This window comes from Alligator mississippiensis, chromosome 3 (genome assembly GCF_030867095.1).
Source record: "Alligator mississippiensis isolate rAllMis1 chromosome 3, rAllMis1, whole genome shotgun sequence".
NCBI classification, from domain to species: Eukaryota; Metazoa; Chordata; order Crocodylia; family Alligatoridae; genus Alligator; species Alligator mississippiensis.
Genome location: NC_081826.1, coordinates 191753846 through 191775403, shown reverse-complemented (window position 1 = coordinate 191775403; position 21558 = coordinate 191753846). Strand labels below are relative to the sequence as shown.

The window sequence follows — 21558 nt, the reverse complement described above, 5'->3', positions numbered from 1 at the left end:
CTGATGTTGGCACTTGACTGGAGCTGCTTCCACCACACTGCACTGAGGGGGTGGTGGCATAAGCTGCAGACAGGGCTGGCAGGTTCTGGGATGGGGATGGGAATCTGGGCATGCTATGATTCTGCGTAGGGGGTGGTGGGGACAAAGGGAGGGAGGGATAGAGAGAGACAGAGAAGGAGCATGCTAAAGCTCCAGGGAGATGTGGAGAGAGAGAACAAGGTTCAGGGTGTGCTAGAGAGAGAGAGAGAGAGAGAGAGAGAGAGAGGATCAGGGCATGCTATAGCTCTGGGGAGAGGGAGGATGGGAGTCGGTATGTGCTTCAGCTCTGGGGAGAGAAGGAGAGCGAGCAAGAGAGATGTGGCCCACAAGAGGACACCAAAATTCATTAAGTGGCCCCCGAGTCAAAGTAATTGCCCACCCCTGTGATAAAGTTTATAAATATCTTAAGTTTAAATATATAACAGTTATATTTTTTGTTATTGTTATCTTCTTATCTAGGACATTATCAAACTGGACATATGAATTTGACAAATGGGCTCCTTCTGTGGTTAAAATTTCTTACAAGGTTTGTTTCTCTTTTTATATATATTTGTATATTTTTATATATATATATATATATATATATATATATATATAAAACAAAAAATGGAAAAGTAAAAAATACAGCCTCTCTTTCCTCGTTTCCTGTGCTCATCTGTAAGCTGTTTGGTTGTAAAGTTTTGTCATGTACATCATGTACTAAACAGTGAGAGTTAATCATCCCAAGAAGATTACTGTAATAAACCATAATTACTTTCAGATAGTGAAATGCAGAAGAAAATTGTTAATTATCATATTGCAAGATTTCTGATGAGAGTAATACAAATGATAAATACTGCACATTTTGTATAATGCTGAATACTTTGCTGACAAGCTATTGCAGTTTGAATCGTTCATATAAAGGCAAGCAGTTATTAGGGAGACTACTGCATGCTTCTACTTCTGGGTATACTGAATTTTACCCTTTTGAAGGGCTATGCAATGAATTAATATACTGCTGTACGATTTTTTCATTATGGCATGCTCTTTCTCGGGGAACTAGAGGTAGTAAGAAACAAACTGTATAACATGTTTTTCATGTTTTACTCTATATTTCAGGGGACACCTGCTATGCGTCGCTCACTTGTTCCTCAGCTTCGAAGTGGAAAATTTAATGTCCTTTTAACTACTTATGAGTACATAATAAAGGACAAACACATTCTTGCTAAGGTAATGAGACTCCTACCATGTCTTAACTGTAAATTTTCTGCATATTATTGGAACTGTGTGTACTGTTAAGCTCCTGCTATATTGTTTGGGATTGTTTGCGGTGAGAGTTGTTGTTTTTAAAACAGATTCTTGGGATGATCTTGGCCATGCTGAAGTCTTTGCCTTGACTTTTCACATACTCTTTTATTCCCTATTTACAGTTGCATTTCCTAAGTGATTCGCTTTTCCCTGAAAGAATCAAGGTTTTCCTGACTGTGGCTAAGACAATAATTTGCTGCTCTGAGCTCATCAGTACCACAGATATATCTATCTGTATCTATATATATGTCCCTGGAAAAGTGTGATCTTTCTCCACACTGCCTAATGCTATTTTTCCTGATCCTCACTCATGATCCCTGTCTTTCTAGCTATATGTTTCTTAGCAGAAGTGGGCCACTATTACAAAATCATCAGTTGTATAGTATTTTCTTTTCTCATGTGGCTAGGTTGTCACTTATGCCTGGAAAGATCACTTTTCATCACTTATATAAGTGATCCACATCACTTTTCATCATCTAAAGATGTCCCAGGGGTAATGAATGCATTTAAAAATGTACTACTAATGTAATTGTACTTTATATACACATAAACCAGACCAGCAAGGTGCACATCTGACTTAGGGAGAAACTTTGTGACTTATTGCCATTCAGTAGCCTAACTAGAGATAGGCGGCTGGGACATGATCCCCAGATGTAGGGTTAAAGGGGGTTTCAGCAACAGGAGTTGGGGCAGTACTTGGGAGGTGGGGGGTTAGGGCCAGCTCAAGGCTTTAGCCATGGGGAGCAGGGGTAGGAGTCCCATGGAAGACAATATTGGTGTGGGAAGAGGTGCTGCTGAATTCTGTGTTGTGACATTGTGGTGCTAACAGGGTTCAGCAGCACTGAGCAATGGCTCCTGAGTGGGTTGCTGTATTAATACTCTGGCTGCTGGCTGTGTTGAAACCTCTCCCCACAGCAGTGGTGGCTCCAACAAGGCAGGGAGGAGAACCTGAGGCTATTGAGGGGACCAGGACTACTAAGGTTTGTGCCCAGGGTGAAGATCTTACCAGTAAAACCTCTGTTGCCATTTTGCTGTCCTTCGTCCTTCCTTTTTGCCCTCTTATAGGTGTTTAAGACTCTCATTTTGTCTGTGATTTACACTTTCTTTGGAACAAAGAGTGCCTTTGCTTGTTTGAGAGAACTTTTCGCACATTCTTGAACATTTGGAAATAATTCCCCAAACAATTTGCTTTGAGTCTGAAACATTGTTTCTTCCTTGTCCCAGTTTTTCACCCACCCAGCCTGCCCCTTGCCTTTGTCTCTTAGCAGGTAAAAAGTCTGGGTAGCCCTGTTCCATTATTTGTTCTGATTCCACATTAAAATTTCAACCTAGGAGTCAACATTTTAGGAGGTGACATCAAGTTCTGGCCTTTTAAGAAGATGCAGTGCTTGAGACCCCACTGCTTACGTGGCCCAGCTTTATACCTAATTTTTAAGTTGGAAGTAATGGTTTGGCTGAATTTATGGTACTGTTGCTATCTTTTAAGAACTGAACATTAGTCAGTCTGAAAATGCATTTGCTTTTTTTCTAAATTTTTTTTTATTTTTGACTGTTTCATTAGACTCTTGACTCTTTTCTTTTTCCTTAATAATCCCTACTTTATAGCTCTTCTAAACAAACCACATCAGGAAAGACCCCAGTGAGAGGAAGGACTTATTCACAGATGCAAGCTCTATTACAGCTATAGCCTAGCCAGCATTTGTTACTCCTTTTCTGACCTACAGGATTACCAGTGTCAGGATAACACGAGATTGGACTCTTCCATCCACCCCAAAAAAGTCTTCAAGCCAGTACGCACAATACCTGATTATTTTAGCCACTCTTGATGGAAGGTGGTGGAAGAACTTGGCTTTCTCTCCCTGTGCCTAACTTCCATGTTAAAGCTTGGCTTTTCCCCAAGTTCATTAATTATATCAGACTTTTTTTCATCTGTTGCAGATTCGATGGAAATATATGATAGTAGATGAAGGACACCGAATGAAGAACCATCATTGCAAGTTGACTCAGGTCTTGAACACTCACTATGTGGCCCCCAGGCGGATTCTGTTGACCGGGACTCCACTGCAAAACAAATTGCCTGAACTTTGGGCTCTCCTCAATTTCCTCCTTCCCACCATTTTCAAGAGCTGCAGCACCTTTGAGCAGTGGTTCAATGCTCCATTTGCCATGACTGGAGAAAGGGTACTTAAAGCTAAAGATAGAAACAAGACTGAACCCATGTTGTAGATATTCTTTCTGAACTTTCCCTGACACTCGCAGAACTATTATATTGTAATAGCCACCTTAGTTACAGCTTTAAAATTATACATTTAAATCTTGCATGGTCCTGTTTAGTAATAAAATACCAGAGAATAGTATGCAGTCACCATTGCACGTACATTTGTAACAAAAGATGATCTTTCACCGGTCACAAATACAGTATTCAGCACATTGACTTGTCTTATAGTGACTTATAATTTATATTTTTGCAGGTGGACTTAAATGAAGAAGAAACTATTCTGATCATCCGGCGTCTGCACAAAGTGCTACGACCTTTTTTGCTGAGAAGACTGAAGAAAGAGGTTGAATCTCAACTGCCAGAAAAGGTTTGTGATGGGAGGGGTTCCATAAATAAATCTTTACTCAATTTCTGGATTTTTTACTGCTTTTTTTGTAATACCATACAGTGAAGCTGTTCAGATTATTTTAAATAGGACAGCCAAATATTCCTGTGTGTTCAGTGCTTGGTTTTTGACAGCCTAACAGTTTTTGGTAAAACTACTGATACTGAAGTTTAGGATCAGAATTATAGTTCAGCTTGCAGCTACTCATGTCCATTGAAACTGGTTTATATAATTGGTGTACTGGTTTACCAAGTGTCTCTTTCCAAACTACTTCTGGCTAGGACATAAATTAGGCCAATTTTACTCTGGTTACTGAAAGCCACATTTTGCTGCCCTTTTTACACACAATTCTGCACGTCTACACATACCTATTAATCAGAATCATAGAAAATTAGGGTTGAAAAGGACCTCAGGAGGTCATCTAGTCCACCCCCTGCTCAAAGCATGCCCATCCCCAGGTAGATGATTCCAGCCGGGGCTTTGTCAAGCTGGACCTGAAAAATCTCTAAGGATGGAGATTCCATCACCTCTCTAGGTAACCCGTTCCTGTGCTTCATCACCTTCTCAGTGAGAGTTTTTCCTAATATACAAGCTAAACTTCTCTTGCTGCAACTTGAGACCTTTGCTCCTTGGTCTGTTATTTGCCACCACTAAAAACAGTCTAGCTCCATCCTCTTTGGAACCACCCTTCAGGTAGTTAAAGGCTGCTATCAAATCCCACCTCACTCTTCTCTTCTGCAAACTAAATAAGCCCAGTTCCCTTAGCCTCTTCTTAGAAGTCACGTCCCTCAACCCCCTAACCATTTTCATTGCCCTCCACTGGACTGTTTCCAACTTGTCCACATCCTTTCTGTAGTGGGGTGCCCAAAACTGGACATAGTACTCTGTAGGGCCAATGTGGTCCCCATTTTCAAGAAGGGGAGGAAGGAGGACCCAGGCAACTATAGGCCAGTCAGTCTCACCTCCATCCTTGGCAAAGTCTTTGAAAAAATTATCTAGGCTCACATTTGCGAGAGCCCAGCAGGAAAAAATCATGCTGAGGGGAAACCAGCACGGGTTCGTAGCAGGTAGATCATGCCTGACTAATCTAATCTCTTTTTATGACCAGGTTACAAAACACCTGGACGCAGGAGTAGGGGTTGACATTGTTTACTTAGACTTCAGGAAGGCCTTTGATACAGTATCCCACCCCATACTGGTGAACAAGTTAAGAGGCTGTGACTTGGATGACTACACAGTCCGGTGGGTGGCGAATTGGCTAGAGGGTCGTACACAGAGAGTCATAGTGGATGGGTCGGTATCGACCTGGAAGGGTGTGGGCAGTGGGGTCCCGCAGGGCTCGGTCCTTGGACCGATACTCTTCAATGTCTTCATCAGTGACTTGGACGAGGGAATGAAGTGTACTCTGTCCAAGTTTGCGGATGACACAAAACTGTGGGGAGAAGTGGACATGCCGGAGGGCAGGGAACAACTACAAGCAGACCTGGACAGGTTGGACAAATGGGCACAAAACAACAGAATGCAATTCAACAAGGAGAAATGCAAAGTGCTGCACCTAGGGAGGAAACATGTCCAGCATACCTACTGCCTAGGAAATGACCTGCTTGGTGGCATGGAAGCGGAAAGGGATCTTGGAGTCCTAGTGGACCCCAAGATGAACATGAGTCGTTAGTGTGACGAAGTCATCAGAAAAGCTAATGGCACTTTATCGTGCATCAGCAGATGCATGATGAACAGAACCAAGGAGGTGATACTTCCCCTCTGTCGGGCGCTGGTCAGACCGCAGTTGGACTACTGCATGCAATTTTGGGTGCTGCACTTCAAGAGGGATGTGGATAACCTGGAGAGGGTCCAGAGAAGGACCACTCGTATGGTTAAGGGTTTGCAGGCCAAGCCCTATGAGGAGAGACTAGAGCACCTGGACCTCTTCAGCCTCCGCAAGAGAAGGTTGAAGGGCAACCTTGTGGCTGCCTATAAGTTCATCACGGGGGCACAGAAGGGAATTGGTGAGGTTTTATTCACCAAGGCGCCCCTGGGGGTCACAAGAAATAAATGGCCATAAGCTAGCAGAGAGCAGATTTAGACTAGACATTAGGAAGAACTTCACAGTTAGAGTGGCCAAAATCTGGAATGGTCTCCCAAAGGAGGTGGTGCTCTCCCCTACCCTGGGGGTCTTCAAGAGGAGGTTAGATAGGCATCTAGCTGGGGTCATCTAAACCCAGCACTCTTTCCTGCCTATGCAGGAGGTCGGACTTGATGATCTATTGAGGTCCCTTCTGACCCTAACATCTATGAATCTATGAATCTGTATGTGGCCTCACCAGTGCAGAATGGAGGTAAATACTCACTTCCCTTGATCTGGTGGCAATGCTCCTACTAATGCAGCCCAGTATGCAGTTAGCTTTCTTGACTGTTGGCTCATATTAAGCTTACTGTCCACTGTAACCCCACAGGTCCTTTTCTACAAAGCTGCTGCTTAGTCAGTTGGTCCCAAGCCTGTAGTGGTATATAGGATTTTTCTGTCCTAAGTGAAGGACTTTGCACTTGTCCTTGTTGTACCTCATGAGATTTCTTTTGGCCCAATCCTCCAACATATCTAGGTCACTCTGAATCCTATCCCACCCTCCAGCATATTGACTACTCCCCACAGCTTTGTGTCATCTGCAGACTTGCTTAAGGTGCATGCCATCCCACCTTCCAAATCGTTAAATTTAGATTTTGAACAAAACTGGCCCCAGAACAAACCCCCAGAGTGCTCCACTTGAAACCGGCTGCCAATTTGACTTTGAGCCATTGATCACTACACAGTGAGCCTGATGATCCAGCCAGCTTTCTATCCACTTTACAGTCCATTCATCCAAGCCATACTTCCTTGACCTGCTTGCGAGAGTGTTGTGGGAGACCATATCAAAAGCCTTGTAAAGTCCAGGTATATCATATCCACTGCTTTCCCCACATCCACAGAACCAGTCATCTCATCGTAGAAGGCAGTCAGATTGGTCAGGCATGACTTGACTTTAATGAATCCATGTTGACTGTTCTTGGATACTTTCTTCTCCTCCAAGTGAAATAGTTTCCTTGAGGACCTGCTTCATGATTTTCCAGGGACTGAGGTAAGGCTTACTGGTCTGTAGTTCTCTCTATCCTCCTTCTTTCCCTTCTTAAAGATGGGCATTATATTTGCCCTTTTCCAATCATTTGGGACCTCCTCCAGTCACCACGAATTTTCAAAAATAATGACCAGCGGCTCTGCAATCACATCAGCTATCTCCCTCAGGTACATCTCATCTAGCCCTGTGGTCTTGTACACGTACAGTTTTTCTAAATGGTCCCTACCCTGTTCTTTCACCACTGAGGGCTGTTCACATTCTCCCCAAACTGTGCTGCCTGGTGGAGTAGTTCAGGAACTTGCCTGTGAAGACTGAGGTAAAACAGACATTGAGTACTTCAGCATCTTTTTCATCAGCTGTCACTCCCTCATTTAGTAAGGGACCCACACTTTCCCTGACCTTCCTCCTGTTGCTAAGATACTTTTAGAAACTTTTCTTGTTATCCTTCACATCCCTTGCTATCTGCAACTCCAATTGTTTATTGGCCTTCCTGATTTCATCCCTGCATGCTCAAGCAATATTTTTATACTCCTTCCGAGTCATCTGCCCAAGCTTCCACTTCTTGTAAGCTTCCTTTATGTGTTTAAGCTCACTGAAGAGCTCTTTGCTAAACCAAGTTGTTCACCTGCCAAATTTGCTATTTTTCCTGCACATCAGGATGGTTTGTTGCTGCGCCTTCACTGAGGTTTCTTTAAAATACAACCAGCTTTCCTGGACTCCTTTCTCCCTCAGACTGGCCTCCCAGGGGATCCTACCCATAAGTTCCCTGAGGGAGTCAAAGTCCAGGGTCCTTATTCTACTGCTCTCCTTGATTCCTTTTTTCAGGATCCTAAACTGGATCATCTCATTGTCACTGCTGCCCAAGTTGCCATCCAATTCTACATCCACCACCAGTTTTTCCCTGTTTGTGAGCAGCAGGTCAGGAAGAACATGGCCCCTAATTGGTCTCTCCAACTTATCACTCTGGAGTTTATTGCTGCTGGGTGCGTGTCTGTGCATGCACCCAGGATTGCAGCACATTGAGCCGAGGTGGAGTAGCTGCTTCCCCCAGCTCATCGTGCTGCGGAGGGGATGGCTAGGGCACGAAGATGCTTCAGTGTGGGGCTAGTTGGCTGGCAGCCCCCACAGTGAAGCATCCTTGTGCCCCAGCCAGACCACACAGCATCTACTTTTGTACTGCTCTGGAGTTTTTTATTTCACAGCAGTACTTGTATTTACAAGTACTATCCCACTGCAGATTAAATTCGTTTACTCCAGCCTAACAGGGGTTTATATGTAGATGCTGAGATAGTTACTGTGCAGCTAATTAGTCAACTCCTCAGTCAATGTCTTGTGTAGACATTCCCAGTGATACTTTTTGTTCCCTCAGTAGTCATTTCTACATTGAAATGCATAAAGGATTTGCAGTGTTCATATTGGTAGTAGAATCTGAGCTGTATAAGAGAGTCAGAAACTTTCCAAGACTCTGAGTTTTCTGAATTGTTTTATTTGAATCTCACGTGCTTCTTTTAACAAGGAGGTTGTACATCTCAGTTTCTCAGGTTGAGGGGACTTAAATTTATTTTGACTTTTCTGAATGACAAAGTGTTTGTTTCATATGTTATCAGAGTCCTAATTCAGCCTACAAAAGTAATAACGTGCAAGTGCCAAAATTTAATTCTCTGGTTGAATCCAAAATGGTTGTAGGAGGATACAGAAATCAAACCATTTTTGCCTTTTTGCTGTTGTAGTGGACAAACTTTGCTTGCCAGCTATTGGTCTCTCTCTGAAAATTTTAATCATGTTCATTTAAAATCAAAAAGTATAATGCAGTGCAAAAAGAGAGACTTTCTACTGTTTTGCTGTCTACTTCTATTATGCCCGCTCTTTCAGTGGAAGCAGCAGAGGGTTGAAATATACAGATTTCTGCTCTCTGAAGAACTCTTAAGATTCAAAGTGGTGAAAAGTTATGAAAAAGGTGGAAGCATTGCACAGATATTAAGTCAATGTTAAACCTGTTCTTGTACTGTTTCTGTGTTACACATTGCATAGGATGAATGTGACAAGCAGCTGGGCATGAATTGCAACCAAACTTCAGGCAAGTTAGCAGTTTGTGGCCCCGTAGATTTACTGCCTTACTGCATACTTAAGAATGAGAATTGGACTAAATTACAGAGCAGCAGCGTAAAATGGTTTTGCCTGTTAGCCTGGTTCTAAAACGTGAAGCTGAATTTGATTAAAACATAAATCTTGGCATCTTAAAAAAAATTACGTAAAGCTTAAGTCCTAAATCCCCAATATACTTTCCTAGTAACATTCATTAACATGTCCAGATAGTGTTAATGCTAATTTCTTACAGCAGTTCAAAGATTTAAACTGGTGCCTGTGTGTGTATGTGTGTGCGTACACGCATGTGTACATACATATATATGATATAGTATGGGGGTGTGTGTACGTGTGTGTATGTACACACACACACACATGCACCATTTTAAATCTTCTATATATATATATATATATATATATATATATATATATATATATAAGATTTTAAATCTTATATATAAAATAAGCATTAAGGGGTTTTGGGCTGAAGGTGAATCTAATCCATGGAAAGCAGAAAAGCCATGAGTAGTTCCTATTCATGTTGTTCTGTGGCTTGGACAACCTGCAAATATAAGACAGGCTTCAAAAGAAATGTCTCTCTAGTAATCTATTATAGTCTGCTTCAAAGAAATCTCTCAGGATTTCTGCAAGGCTCTTCAGTCCTATCCTGGAAATGAGACAGCTCCAGGACCTGAGAGAAGTCTGTAGGCGGGCAACAAAGTGCCAGATAGCAGTTAATTTGCAGCCTTTTACACTCCTATTTTGGAGTCCAGAATTTTTCCAGGCTCTGGTTGAGGTGATGGAAATATAGTACTTGGGATGGGTCTTTCCAGTTTAAAATTGTACTCCAGTTTCCCTTGACTAACATCTGATGAATGTAGAGGTAAGTGTAAACATTGAATCTAATATGGTTTTTTGAAGAGGGTTTTCTTATTTTTTGTTGTTTTTCTTGTTGTCATCTGATAAGCGGGTATCTCATATTGAAACAATAGGCCTTGAAACAATATGAAATAATGAATCTGTTGCTAATTGAGGACCTATTTCTATTTCCACTGAAGTAAATAGAAAAACTGGAATCATTGTGTCCTTAGTTATTAAATAATCAGCAATGTAGACGTGCCATATTTAGATACATTTCTTCATACATTTATTTTAATAATAAGAAATGGAGCCCATCCAGATATCAAGCTGCTGCCAGGGGGTTGCCCAAGGCTTGCCAGTTCTTTTCTAATGTGCAAGTGCAGAGAAGATGATGCAGGGACCTTCTTCCTCTCTGACCTCAACAGTCTAATTATCTGTCCAACCTGAATAAAACGCAAACAGAATAAATCCTGAAAATAAGGTGGCATGAACCAAAACATTGTTTCCAATTGTTGTTAGTTTTGTTTGTGTGTTTACTTGGAGTAGTATGAGAGAATATTACGTTTGAGATTTGTCCTTCTGTTTATAGGTGGGCCAGCTATAAAATTCAGCTCTGGCTTAAAACATCTTGGGGCTCTTCTACTGTTACTCCTAAACAATTCTCAGTCCTGATCTGCCCGCACCCCTGCCAAAAGGAACCAACAAAAAAAATAGGGGCGGGGCGTGGTTAGATTCTGAAGCTTCTCAATTAAACAGCAACATTTTTTAAAAGTTGATATAATACGTGAAGATATTTTGCTACAAATGAGTTTTATTTTGAAGTTGTACCTGACATGCAGCTCTTTGAACATATACATGACTTATTTGTTTAGCAAAAGGGACTTTTTAATTAAAAACCCTTAACACATTTTTATAACAACTGTTGTTTTGTTTATAACACCCTTCTTCCCAAAATCTCTTAATCATGTCATCCTCCTTGGCAACATTGTCTTTTTTTTTTTTAATTCCTTTTAGCTTTTAGATTTGAGAATCTTGATTGAACCACTAGTAGTAGAATCTTATTACTGAAATTTGTATTGCATTTCAAATTTCTCTCAGTTGGAGGTCAGTAAAAGACACTGTATTTGTTAGATGTATTAAAAGGAAAAGTGGAGATGGAGGGATTTATAAGATGCTTACATATTGTTGCTAAGGAGAGTGCATTACTTTTCTCAACATTTGAATAAATAAAAAGTTCTTCTAGTCCAACTTGGAGCATTGAATTGTTGACACAAGGCTGGTTAATGACAGTTCCATCTGGTCTGACAGGTTCTTGCTAAAGAAGCTATTAAATGAATATTCAGTTCCCTCTCATCTGTGACCTCATCCTCCTGGCCCTCTGAGCTGAAAATAACTTGATCATTTTTTAATTAGTTTATTAAACATTAGGCAGCTTTCCCATTTACTTTTAATCACATCCTGCAAGATTTTTAGGCATTAATCTGTCTTTATTATGTGAATAGTATGGGCATTTTAGTCTAATTATTAAAGAGACAGTGAGCACATCTACACAAGATGCTAAATGCACAGTAGAGTAATTCTACCTTGCATTAGAGTATCACAGCAAAAGCCATGCTAATGCACTAATACTAGTCTACTGCACATTAGCATCACTAAAAAGGTGTGCATGGGCCTTACTGTGCAGTAGCATTGATTAATGCACATTGAGTTAGTACCTGTTATTACAGGTGCTAAACTTAATGTGCAGTAACAATGGCACATTAATGCACATGTAGTCATGCCCAGTGAAAATATACCAGTCTAGTGTTTAGGTTAGGAAATACTTTTTAGAAAATTATGGGTGCATATGCGTGAAATTAGTATATGAAATTGTATGGCACTTGAGGCTGATGTATCTGGTCAGAACCAGATAACAAATAAGTTTAAACAAGATTGCATATGAACTAAGCTGACTTCTGGAGTCTATGCTATATTTTACTACAAATGCAAGCTGTTTATCCATTTTTAAATAAATTTGGATAGAAAGATCTAATATTTTTTTCAAACAGAAGTAAATGGCATGATGTTTGTGGCTGTCCACAAAGCTTATTTATTTTATTTCAGGTAAACAACCATAATTTAAAAAATATTTTACATGTGCAGCAAAAAAAATTCACAGGTGATTAATCATTCATTTTTGAGGGTTCTTTAAAACTAGAATTCCTACTAGTGGTGATTTTGCCAAATGTTGTTGAATGCTGCAACTCTGCACAAGCCAAATGATTTACACTGAATGTGGATCCCAAACTTTTGAGATCCATCACAATGGTTACAGCTGCCTTACAACAATGCAGATAGCTAGCCATTTTACAATTTCTACCATCTTCCTGGGAAATGTAAGATGCCTTTCGGATACAGGTGAAAAACGCATTGTATTTCATAGGGTGGAAAAGACTTGCAATCTTATCCACAACTTTGCAGAATTCTATGCTAGTGTCTTATGTTTTTCTGCACTAGGTTGAATATGTGATCAAATGTGACATGTCAGCTCTCCAGAAGATCCTGTACCGCCACATGCAAGCCAAGGGAATCCTCCTCACAGATGGCTCTGAGAAAGACAAGAAGGTACTACCAGAATAGTATAATTCTTAGGAATACCTTGTGGTGGGGCATTAGTGTGGACCTATGACTTCCAACCCTACCCTGGTTTTGGGACAATAAACTTACTAGTTCCTGCCAGAGATGTCAATTTGGAAAGAAATCTCTTGCATCAGTTATTTTTTGTTTGTTAAAAAGCTTTGACATTCTTTACATAGACCTAAATCTACTAAGGGGTCCTGACTAAAATAACTGAAATTGTAACAGCAGGTTATTTATCTTGTCTTTCAAAGACGTTAGTTCAGGATAGACTTCATTGTTCTTTTTACTTATGGATGTGTATCTATGTATGTATGTGTGTGTATAACATGTGAACATATAATAATTTGTTAAAGAACATAATTTAAGGTTTCAAAGCCAGGCACTCAAAAGTTAGGAAATGACAGAGTTAAAGTAAGTTTGTCTCTTCTCCCCCTTACATATGGGCATTATGGTACAGTCTGTAGTTGTATGCTTGAATACTCTGTTTTAACCTGGGATTCTCATTCAGCATGCCAAATGGATGGTGCTCAGTTAGTAATCATCCATTCTACATGCTGAATGAGGCAAATGTTCTTGAGCTGAACTCAAGAATTATTACTCATTGCTAGGGTCCGAGCACTTCATAGACATGTTTATATATTTTCTTTTAATGTAGTTTTGTGTGTAATTTGATAGGTGTATTTAAGAACTGGTAAAAACAAATGCCTTCATTTTGGCATTATATTCACATAAACATTGATCGTGAGAAGGGTTGTAATCTTTTTAGTTCTGTTGTTCAGGGCTCTGCCACTTGAGTTAACTGATAAAGTGTAGGTTGTAATCCTGTGTGATCAGTATGAGATGGGAAGGAGATGCTTTGCTACAGGGTATCACAATTGCTGAAAGCAGAGGAATGAAGAGAGTCAGCTGTCTTTGATCTCACTTCAGGACCTGGAGAGAAGGGTGCTCTACAGGGCACAGATTTCTGCTCATTTCTATTCAGTCACTCACCAAATGTTACCCTCCCTGACCTATCCCCTCCAGCCTCTCCTCAACTTAGTCCAGAGGTTTTCAACCTTTTTTAAGGAATGTACCGCTTCTGGGTACACTTCTGGCGGAGCAGGAGGGGGAGGGGTGGCGGCAGGTGGACACGGAGCGGGGGTGGGGGGTTTGCACATGGCGGCGGCAGTGCAGGATAGTCAGTGGTGGTGGCGACCACCACATGCGAGCTTCCCCATCCATGTCCGGCCAGCTGGGTGGTGCCCGTGCGGCCTGCAGAGAGGAGCCACTGCCCTTACCCCCCCACTCCTGGGAGGTGACAGCGTAGGGTGGTGGGTGTTGGCTCTGTCCCCACCTGCCATGCGTACCCTTTAGCTCCTTTCCAAGTACCCTCTGTCTTAGTCCATTCTCCTGTCTTAGTCCATTCTCTTTACCAACCTCCAACTCCTCATTTCAGTTCCATTCTCCTCACGTAAACAATCCCCCATTTGGGTCCTCTGTCCCCCACCCAGCTCTTTGTCTTAATCTCTTTGCCCAGCAGCTTCCAGTGTTCATGAGCTCTCTAAGACCTCTGTCTCCTTAACTGTTTACCATCTACCCACTAGCTCATCATGCCATGGGTATGGAAGTTAAGAGGAACTTAATACCATCTCATTTCAAGTTGTCACTCCAAAACACAATTTATGTGGTCTCTTAAAGAGAAACTAGATGTATTGCCTGTACCATGACTACTTTAGGTAGACAGACCCAAAAATACTTCCATGACTTACTAGCACATCTTCCTGTTGGGCCACATTTTCTATAAACTCTAACAATGCATGTTACATTTCACCTTGAGAGGATAAGTTACTACACCTTACCTCACCATTATTTCAGGGAGGTTTCCAGTGCATCTGACACTTTATTGCGTAGATCTTTGATACGGCCTTCAAATTTGGGTAGTATTTTGAATACCTCTTTTGAATCTCACATTTTAATAACACCTCATTAACTAATAATTCACTTTTGCCATTTGACTTGTATTTTTATTCCATTAGGGGAAAGGAGGGGCAAAAACTTTGATGAACACTATCATGCAATTGAGAAAGATATGCAATCATCCATATATGTTTCAGCATATTGAGGTAAAATTTGTGTTTTCTTTCCTTTAGTCCTTTCTTTTAGATAGCTAATGTGATAGACAAATGAGGTTTAAAATACATACTTAAGAATGGCAAACATATACTGCATTTAAATTGTCTTTTTATTGATTTTTTGCAGTTTAGTTTGGGAAGAAAGACGGTCAGAAACTTCTGTTACTCAGCATTTACCACTGCACAATTATATTTCACTTTGTATTTCTGGTAGTACACATTGAAGGGAAATTCCTGTCATCGGTTTGAGGAATACACTCAGTCAGTCCTTCTGGTCAGGCAGTATTTTTTTCCAGTTTTGAGAGTCTTCTTTGTTTGACTCCCTGCACACGTAAGCCACATTAGTTGAGAGAAATAGAAGTAGTCAGCAACTTATATGTATACGGCATATCTACCTAGCAGAATTCAAAATCAGAGGTCTATTTTTTTCAACAATATATTGTTGATGGAGCCAACATATCACTGCCTTTTCTTTGACTCCACTTTAAGTGCTCTTAACTGCAGCGGAGCATACGTGCATTTGTCTCTAATCAGTTCTTATTTTCTGGATCTGTTTTCATACAAGATTGTGTGGGCATAATGACAGATAATGTGGACAGCAGCATGCCTATCAGCAGCATAACCAGAAAGAGATTTTACCAATTTTTTTGCTGCATCCATACACAGTTTTTAAAAGACATATTCTTTGAGGCATCATCTTGAACGGGATTTTCTGGATCCAACATAAGGTTGACACTGCATTTTACTAGCTATATGTAGTCATACGCAAACCTGCCTAAAATACGATATGGAGATGTTAGCTTTAAATGCATTTACATTTGAACCTTGTTAATTCACGCTCTGATAATCCTTTATAGTGTCTGTCAAAAAGGTGTTTTTCCACATTTCCCAACAAAGATAATAGCTATGCAGCTCTGATGATCTCAGTACTGAGCCAAAACATAAATATACTAGTATGTTATGAAGTATTATCATAAATAACTATAATAGAGCTACAATTTACAAAGTAAATGAATGGAGTACATTTTGTGATGCATTATTACTATATTTTTATTGTGTGCTCACTTACTTGCTAATTCATGAAATTCAGTAATTTGCAAATGGGTCTCCCAATAATTAGTGCAAATTAATTAGGTTCTGCATTTGTAATCTGGTTAAATACACACTGGGGAAAACCATTCATACAAGGCATGCATTTTAAGCAATAACTGGCAGAGGCTGAGATAGTCAGTGTACTTGTATCTTAAGGCAGAGTCCAAGGTTTATGAGCATAATGCAACTTGAACCTCATCATTGAGCTTGTTGTTTTTCTTGATCAAGTGGTAATATCTAATAATCCATTTCTCATATATAATTTTTCAGGAGTCCTTTGCTGAACATTTAGGGTATTCAAATGGTGTCATCAATGGGTAAATGGTTTTTCTTATTCATTATTTATTTTGTAATGCTGCCATTGTATCAGCCATTAGTTATCAAAAGTGAATGGTTTGTAAACCACATCAAATGTAGTAATTAGAGTTAACACATTTTAGGCATAAACAAATTCAAATGTCCAGTTCAAATACCCTGTTCCAGTATATGTGCTTAGCCTTTTGACCTTCTACAGTAGCAAAATTGCCTGCTAGTCAGAAGGGTAACTTCCATTTAGGACCTCAGTGTTGTCTTTCTAAGGTTTTTATGAAGTTTTCTTTTGAAGTAGAAAAGCTCAATATACCACTTTACTATAAAGGATAGCTTTTCTCATAGCCATTACCTCAGTATTAAGAATACGTACAGCCAAGTTGCTATGGCTGAAGTTTCACAGGGATAGAGCTGTGCTGAAACCATACTCTACTTTCATCTCTATAGTATTTTTTCATAATTTTATTTACAACAATCAATTAGCAGTATTTTTTTTCTGAAACCATATTCAGCACCAGGAGGGAAAGAGTTGCATAATTTGCTTGTCTTCAGAATTTTATTCTGTTATCTGAATAGAAAAAAATTTTCAGGATGTTTTTATGATCATATCCAATGCAATAGAAGGCGAGGCCATCTTGTTTCTGAGGATCTCAAAGTAGACCACATGATATATTTCCAGCTGCTGTCAAGTAGCTAGTGAGCTTCTCTCCCTTGATGTCAAAGCATACCCCACAAGAGTAGCATGTTATGCTTGGTTTAGAAACAGGTGAGTCTCAAGGCAACTACATGGAGCAACCCTTACATTTTTTTTCAGACTTCATGCATATGACGTGGTAGACAGGTCAGATGTCAAATTTGGCAGAACAGTATTTCAGACTCTGTTACAGCTGCAGTTCTTCACTCCTGCCTTCTAGAAAAGATATTGCTTACCCCCAGTACAGCGGTGTCCATATTGACACATACTTGAAGAAGAAGGAATAGTTATAGTGCTACAGTAACTGAGGTCCTCTTAAGTTGGTATAGCTCATACAGCTCCCTTGACCTGCCTCTGTCATCCCTTTTCATGATTCCTCACCAATATAGTCATTGGATTACCAAGCACTTGAAGAAGGGTCTTGGCTGATCCACCCTTTATCCCCTCATACAGGAGCATGAGGTAGTGCAGGGCACACATGACAGCCCCAAAAGGTGCTTTAAAAAAAGTACATAAATATAAATCCCTCTGTGCTCACAGGCATCAGCCACATATGCTACTGTAGTGTGATCCACAATGACTACAACTTGTTGAAGGATCAAAATTACTGGAGGATAAGTTGTCATTCTTTACCCCAGCACAAAGGCAGTACTAATGTTCATCTGTGGTGGGCATACTGGGCATACAGGCCCAGAACAAGGACCAGCACTTCCTAAAAGGTGGAGAGTTTTGCCACGTTCCTTCTTAACCCCTTTCCTATTTACGTACTGGGTGACAGCTGGCTTTTTCTCTCTTTCACAGCAGTCTAATGCATCTCCCAAATAGACTGACTTACTGCGTAGCACCTGCTTCGGAAAGCCTCCTAACTTTGGGCTGCATATTTCTCTTAATAAACTGTATTTCAAAGCTATAGGAGCAAAGTTAGAGATGAGTTGTATTTCATTTAGAAAAATTATCCTTGCTCTGAAGAAAAATATTGGACTTACTGGATGCAGTTAAAATTCTAATAAAATTTTGAAGAGATTTTTGTTATGGTGCTGATTATTGTTTTTTCTTCACTCAGAGCTGAGCTTTATCGGGCCTCAGGGAAGTTTGAGCTACTTGATCGCATTCTACCAAAGTTGCGGGCCACTAATCACCGGGTGCTGCTTTTCTGTCAAATGACATCACTTATGACCATTATGGAAGACTATTTTGCTTTTCGAAATTTCCTTTATCTCCGGCTTGATGGTAAGCATGGGAGCTACATTGGGAGGCACTGTAGGGCACTGGATCAGGATTTCACTTTTTTCCAGCTTTCCAGCCAATCTGTTGTGTGACCTTAGGCAAGCCACTTTACACCTTTGCTTTTTCTCACACCCTTTGTTTCATTTATTTAGATTGTAATCTCTTTGGGGTAGGAATTGTGTGTTTATACAGCAGCTAACACAGAGTGTTTCCAAGCTTGACGGAAGCCTCTAGAGACTTCATCAGTAATAAAATGCATGTGGAACTGTATAATATGCTCAAAATACTGAACTAACAGTAGTAGTAAGTATCTGTCTGTCTTGCAAGACAATAGAATTATGCTGAGTGAGACAAAAGCTGGTTGAATGTAATCCGTGCTTGAAAGATCAATTGAAGTTGGAGTGACCTCTCCAGGGTGCAAAAGCTTGGGCAGTATATGTGGAGATATTGAGCTGCCCACACACCAGTGTCCCCCTCTCAGCCTTGCTGGTTTAATCTAAAGGAAAGGCAGGTGTCAGTATGTTTGGAACCAGTTTGGCCACAGGAGCTGCTAGAGTAAAGGAGATCATCCATTTGTCTGTCTGTCAGAGCTCCACTCCTAGATTGGTTGCTGACAGGGGTAAACAGCCCAGGCTACCCTATCATGGAGTGAACTTCAGTTCCACAACTTTTCAGCAACATTTCCTCTATTGACACCCTAGATGTTGCCAGGTTATTTAACCACTCAAAATACTACACTTGATCATAGACACAAACATTTTGTGAGATGCAGTTAATCTAGTGAGCTGTTGCCCCAACTTTCAAGCTAGATGTAGAACCAAGACCCTGACCAATTATCATTTAACTGAGGTCTCCATTCACCACCTAGCAGGTTTTTTTTTTAAAGTAGGGAACACCAAGTATTAGGGCCAAATTCCAGTTCAAGCAATTGCTTTCTCTACCTCCTTATATTCTGATTTCCATTCTTGCAGAATTTTTTGTATTTCAGTGATGAGTGAAGTGATGCCTATCTTTACAGGAACATTGGGAGGCTTAATTGGGCAGTATTTAAGGGTGTTGTGGTCCTTGAAGGAAAACATAGAGAAATGCAACTTGGTATTATTAAAAAGAACATAAAACTAACATTGTATACCTCTTTATCCTACTCAGGGAATTAAATGCCTAATAATTTTCTTAAAACTTGGAAGAAGCTTACTTTATAAGACAATGCGTGATGGTCTTGTAATGGATGGTTAATGTAACTTTCAGTGTTCTTCAGGAGTAAGAATTTCTGTCTGTTACTAGCATTTAAATGCTGAGTCTTTCATCTTCTGGTCTCACCTGTGACAATTTAAAGCAGCAGGGTGCTTTCATTTAAAATAAAATCCTTTATAAAGTTGTTCTTGCATAAAGAACAGCTTCAGTAAGATGAGAGTCCAAGGCCTTTTGGCTACTCACATTAACAGATTGCAAGTTGGTACCAACTTTGTTTTATCCTTCAGTTGGATTAATATTACTACTGGAAAGTACTACTTCAGTATTTTCTCTCTCAGAATCACGAAGCACTTTATAAACATTAATAAACATGACTCCAAGATTCCTCTATAAACAGAAGTAAATATTATCTCTGTTTTACAGTGGGGAAAAAGTTAAGGAGAAAGAGGTTGCCATGCCCAGAGTATGACAGGGAGTCTTTGTAAAGCTAGGAACAATAGAGTTGTATTGGTTCATTACAAAATCATCCTCTCTCTATGCATCTCTTCTAAATGTTTCTTAAAGGATATTTTATTTTTCTTCAGCAGCTTGTGTCTACATCAGCTTTCCCCTCTGTGTAAATGTGCGTGGATTATTAAATATCTGCCTTCTCTCTGCTTTCAGCTACGCAGATCTACAGAAATAAAACAAATAGCAAATCTTATTGAACAATACAAACTATTATCATAAAATCTACTTTGACTTGAAAAAAATTCACCCCACTGCCAATATACTTTGTTATGCCAGGGCTAAATCCACCCACCCCCATTGTGTACTGTTTCTGTTGCCTTTTCAACTTAAAATTTAAATGTCTGTAATCCTTTGATATTAGTTTGGTTCTGAGACCAACCAATTTTTTTTGGTATAACTATGTTTATACAACAACTTCCATATGTTTGTTTAATATTTAGATTGTAATATAGCCCAGAGGTCCATAAATATAAAAAAAAAAGCATTGTTTTAATCTGTGAAAAACACAAATATGTTCCAAAGAGCTTACAGTCTTCAGGTGAGCAATATAGGAGATATGTACCAGGGTGCCATCTCCAGGGCAGTCGAGAACCCCTGAAGGGTTCTCTTTATTTCAATCTGCTTCTGGGAATAGTCTCCCCCTTACTTACCTGCCACATCTTGATGTTTCTTTTGGTTATCAAAGTGGAGGTTGCCCCAGGGCTTCCCAAATCTGGTCTTTGCTTCAGAGAACAACCGAGGGTGAGGCGTTCCTGTGTTAAGGGCTAATTGCACAGCTCCATACCATCCCTACACAGTGTCCCATGCCTCGCAGGTGTTAAATGACTGTTGTCACCTTTGTTGGGCCTTGGCCTATTCGGCCACTGCCCCTTTTATGTAGCTAGGCCTCCTAGCCTAGGCCTGCTGTGTTGGACCTAGCTTTGAGGCACAAGCCCAGCTCCCTACTTCCCTGTTGCTGGGCCCCTGGCCCCTGTCTGCTGTGTACCTGTGGCACCAGGCTCTCGCGTCCCTGGATCTCTGCGCCCCTCTGGCACCGGGCTCTCAGGCCTCTGCATCTTGCACTATTTGCTGGGTTCCACTATGGGTCAATACTCACTGGAGCCTTGAGCCTGCCCTGACAGGGCTTCGGCTACTTATGTGACTCTAGGCACTAATGAGGCCTCCAAACCTCCCCTTCGAACCTCATCATAAACCTCCGGTTTAACTGCAACATAAACACTAAGCCCCTGGGCTATAACAAAGAAAAATAACCAGGGTAGTGAGCCTGCTTGCCTCACGGCTCCCTCTCTCTGGGGACGCTCCGTCCTGTATCCCAGCCTACAGAGCTATTTTCTTTCAATCTCTTGGGCATTCAGGAGCCCACACTCTGCCTGAGCCTGGGCCAGCTGACTCCTGCTGCTCAACCCAGGGCTTACATAGGTCTGGCCTGAACTTTGTCCTGGTTATGTGACAGGCCCCAGTCATCTGACGAGCCTACAGGGCTGCCCTTTAATCCCTGCTCTGTTGATATGCTCTGTCCTGAAGACTCTGTCCTTAAAGCTGCTGCCCTGCTTTCTAGTAACAGGGCTAGGGCTCCCTGATACAGGGTGGAATGGAGGGGGAATTCATTTTATATGTATTCTTTGTGTGTATGCATGCATGCATGCATGCGTGATGGGGTGTGCAAGCATGTATGCATATGCATGTTTGTGTGTGTGTGTGCATGCATGTATGCCTGTGTGTGTGTGTGTGTAAAATGCATGTATATGTGTGTGTGTAGACACTTGTATGATTTTTTGTGCATTAGACACTTGTATAAATTTGTGTGCATTTGTATA

General features: G+C 40.7%; 1 protein-coding gene across 4 annotated transcripts in view; it reads left to right on the top strand.

Moving 5' to 3' along the window:
- SMARCA2 (SWI/SNF related, matrix associated, actin dependent regulator of chromatin, subfamily a, member 2) overlaps positions 1 to 21558 on the top strand; it is a 191539-nt gene that overhangs the window by 80508 nt on the left and 89473 nt on the right. For all 4 annotated transcript variants that reach the window (XM_006260254.4, XM_059724765.1, XM_019478048.2 and 1 more), the window contains exons 17-24: positions 499 to 565; positions 1138 to 1248; positions 3265 to 3507; positions 3798 to 3911; positions 12482 to 12589; positions 14620 to 14706; positions 16078 to 16124; positions 17874 to 18040. In XM_006260254.4, the coding sequence (XP_006260316.1) occupies positions 499 to 565; positions 1138 to 1248; positions 3265 to 3507; positions 3798 to 3911; positions 12482 to 12589; positions 14620 to 14706; positions 16078 to 16124; positions 17874 to 18040 (944 nt within the window). The remainder of the gene's footprint in view (positions 1 to 498; positions 566 to 1137; positions 1249 to 3264; positions 3508 to 3797; positions 3912 to 12481; positions 12590 to 14619; positions 14707 to 16077; positions 16125 to 17873; positions 18041 to 21558) is intronic.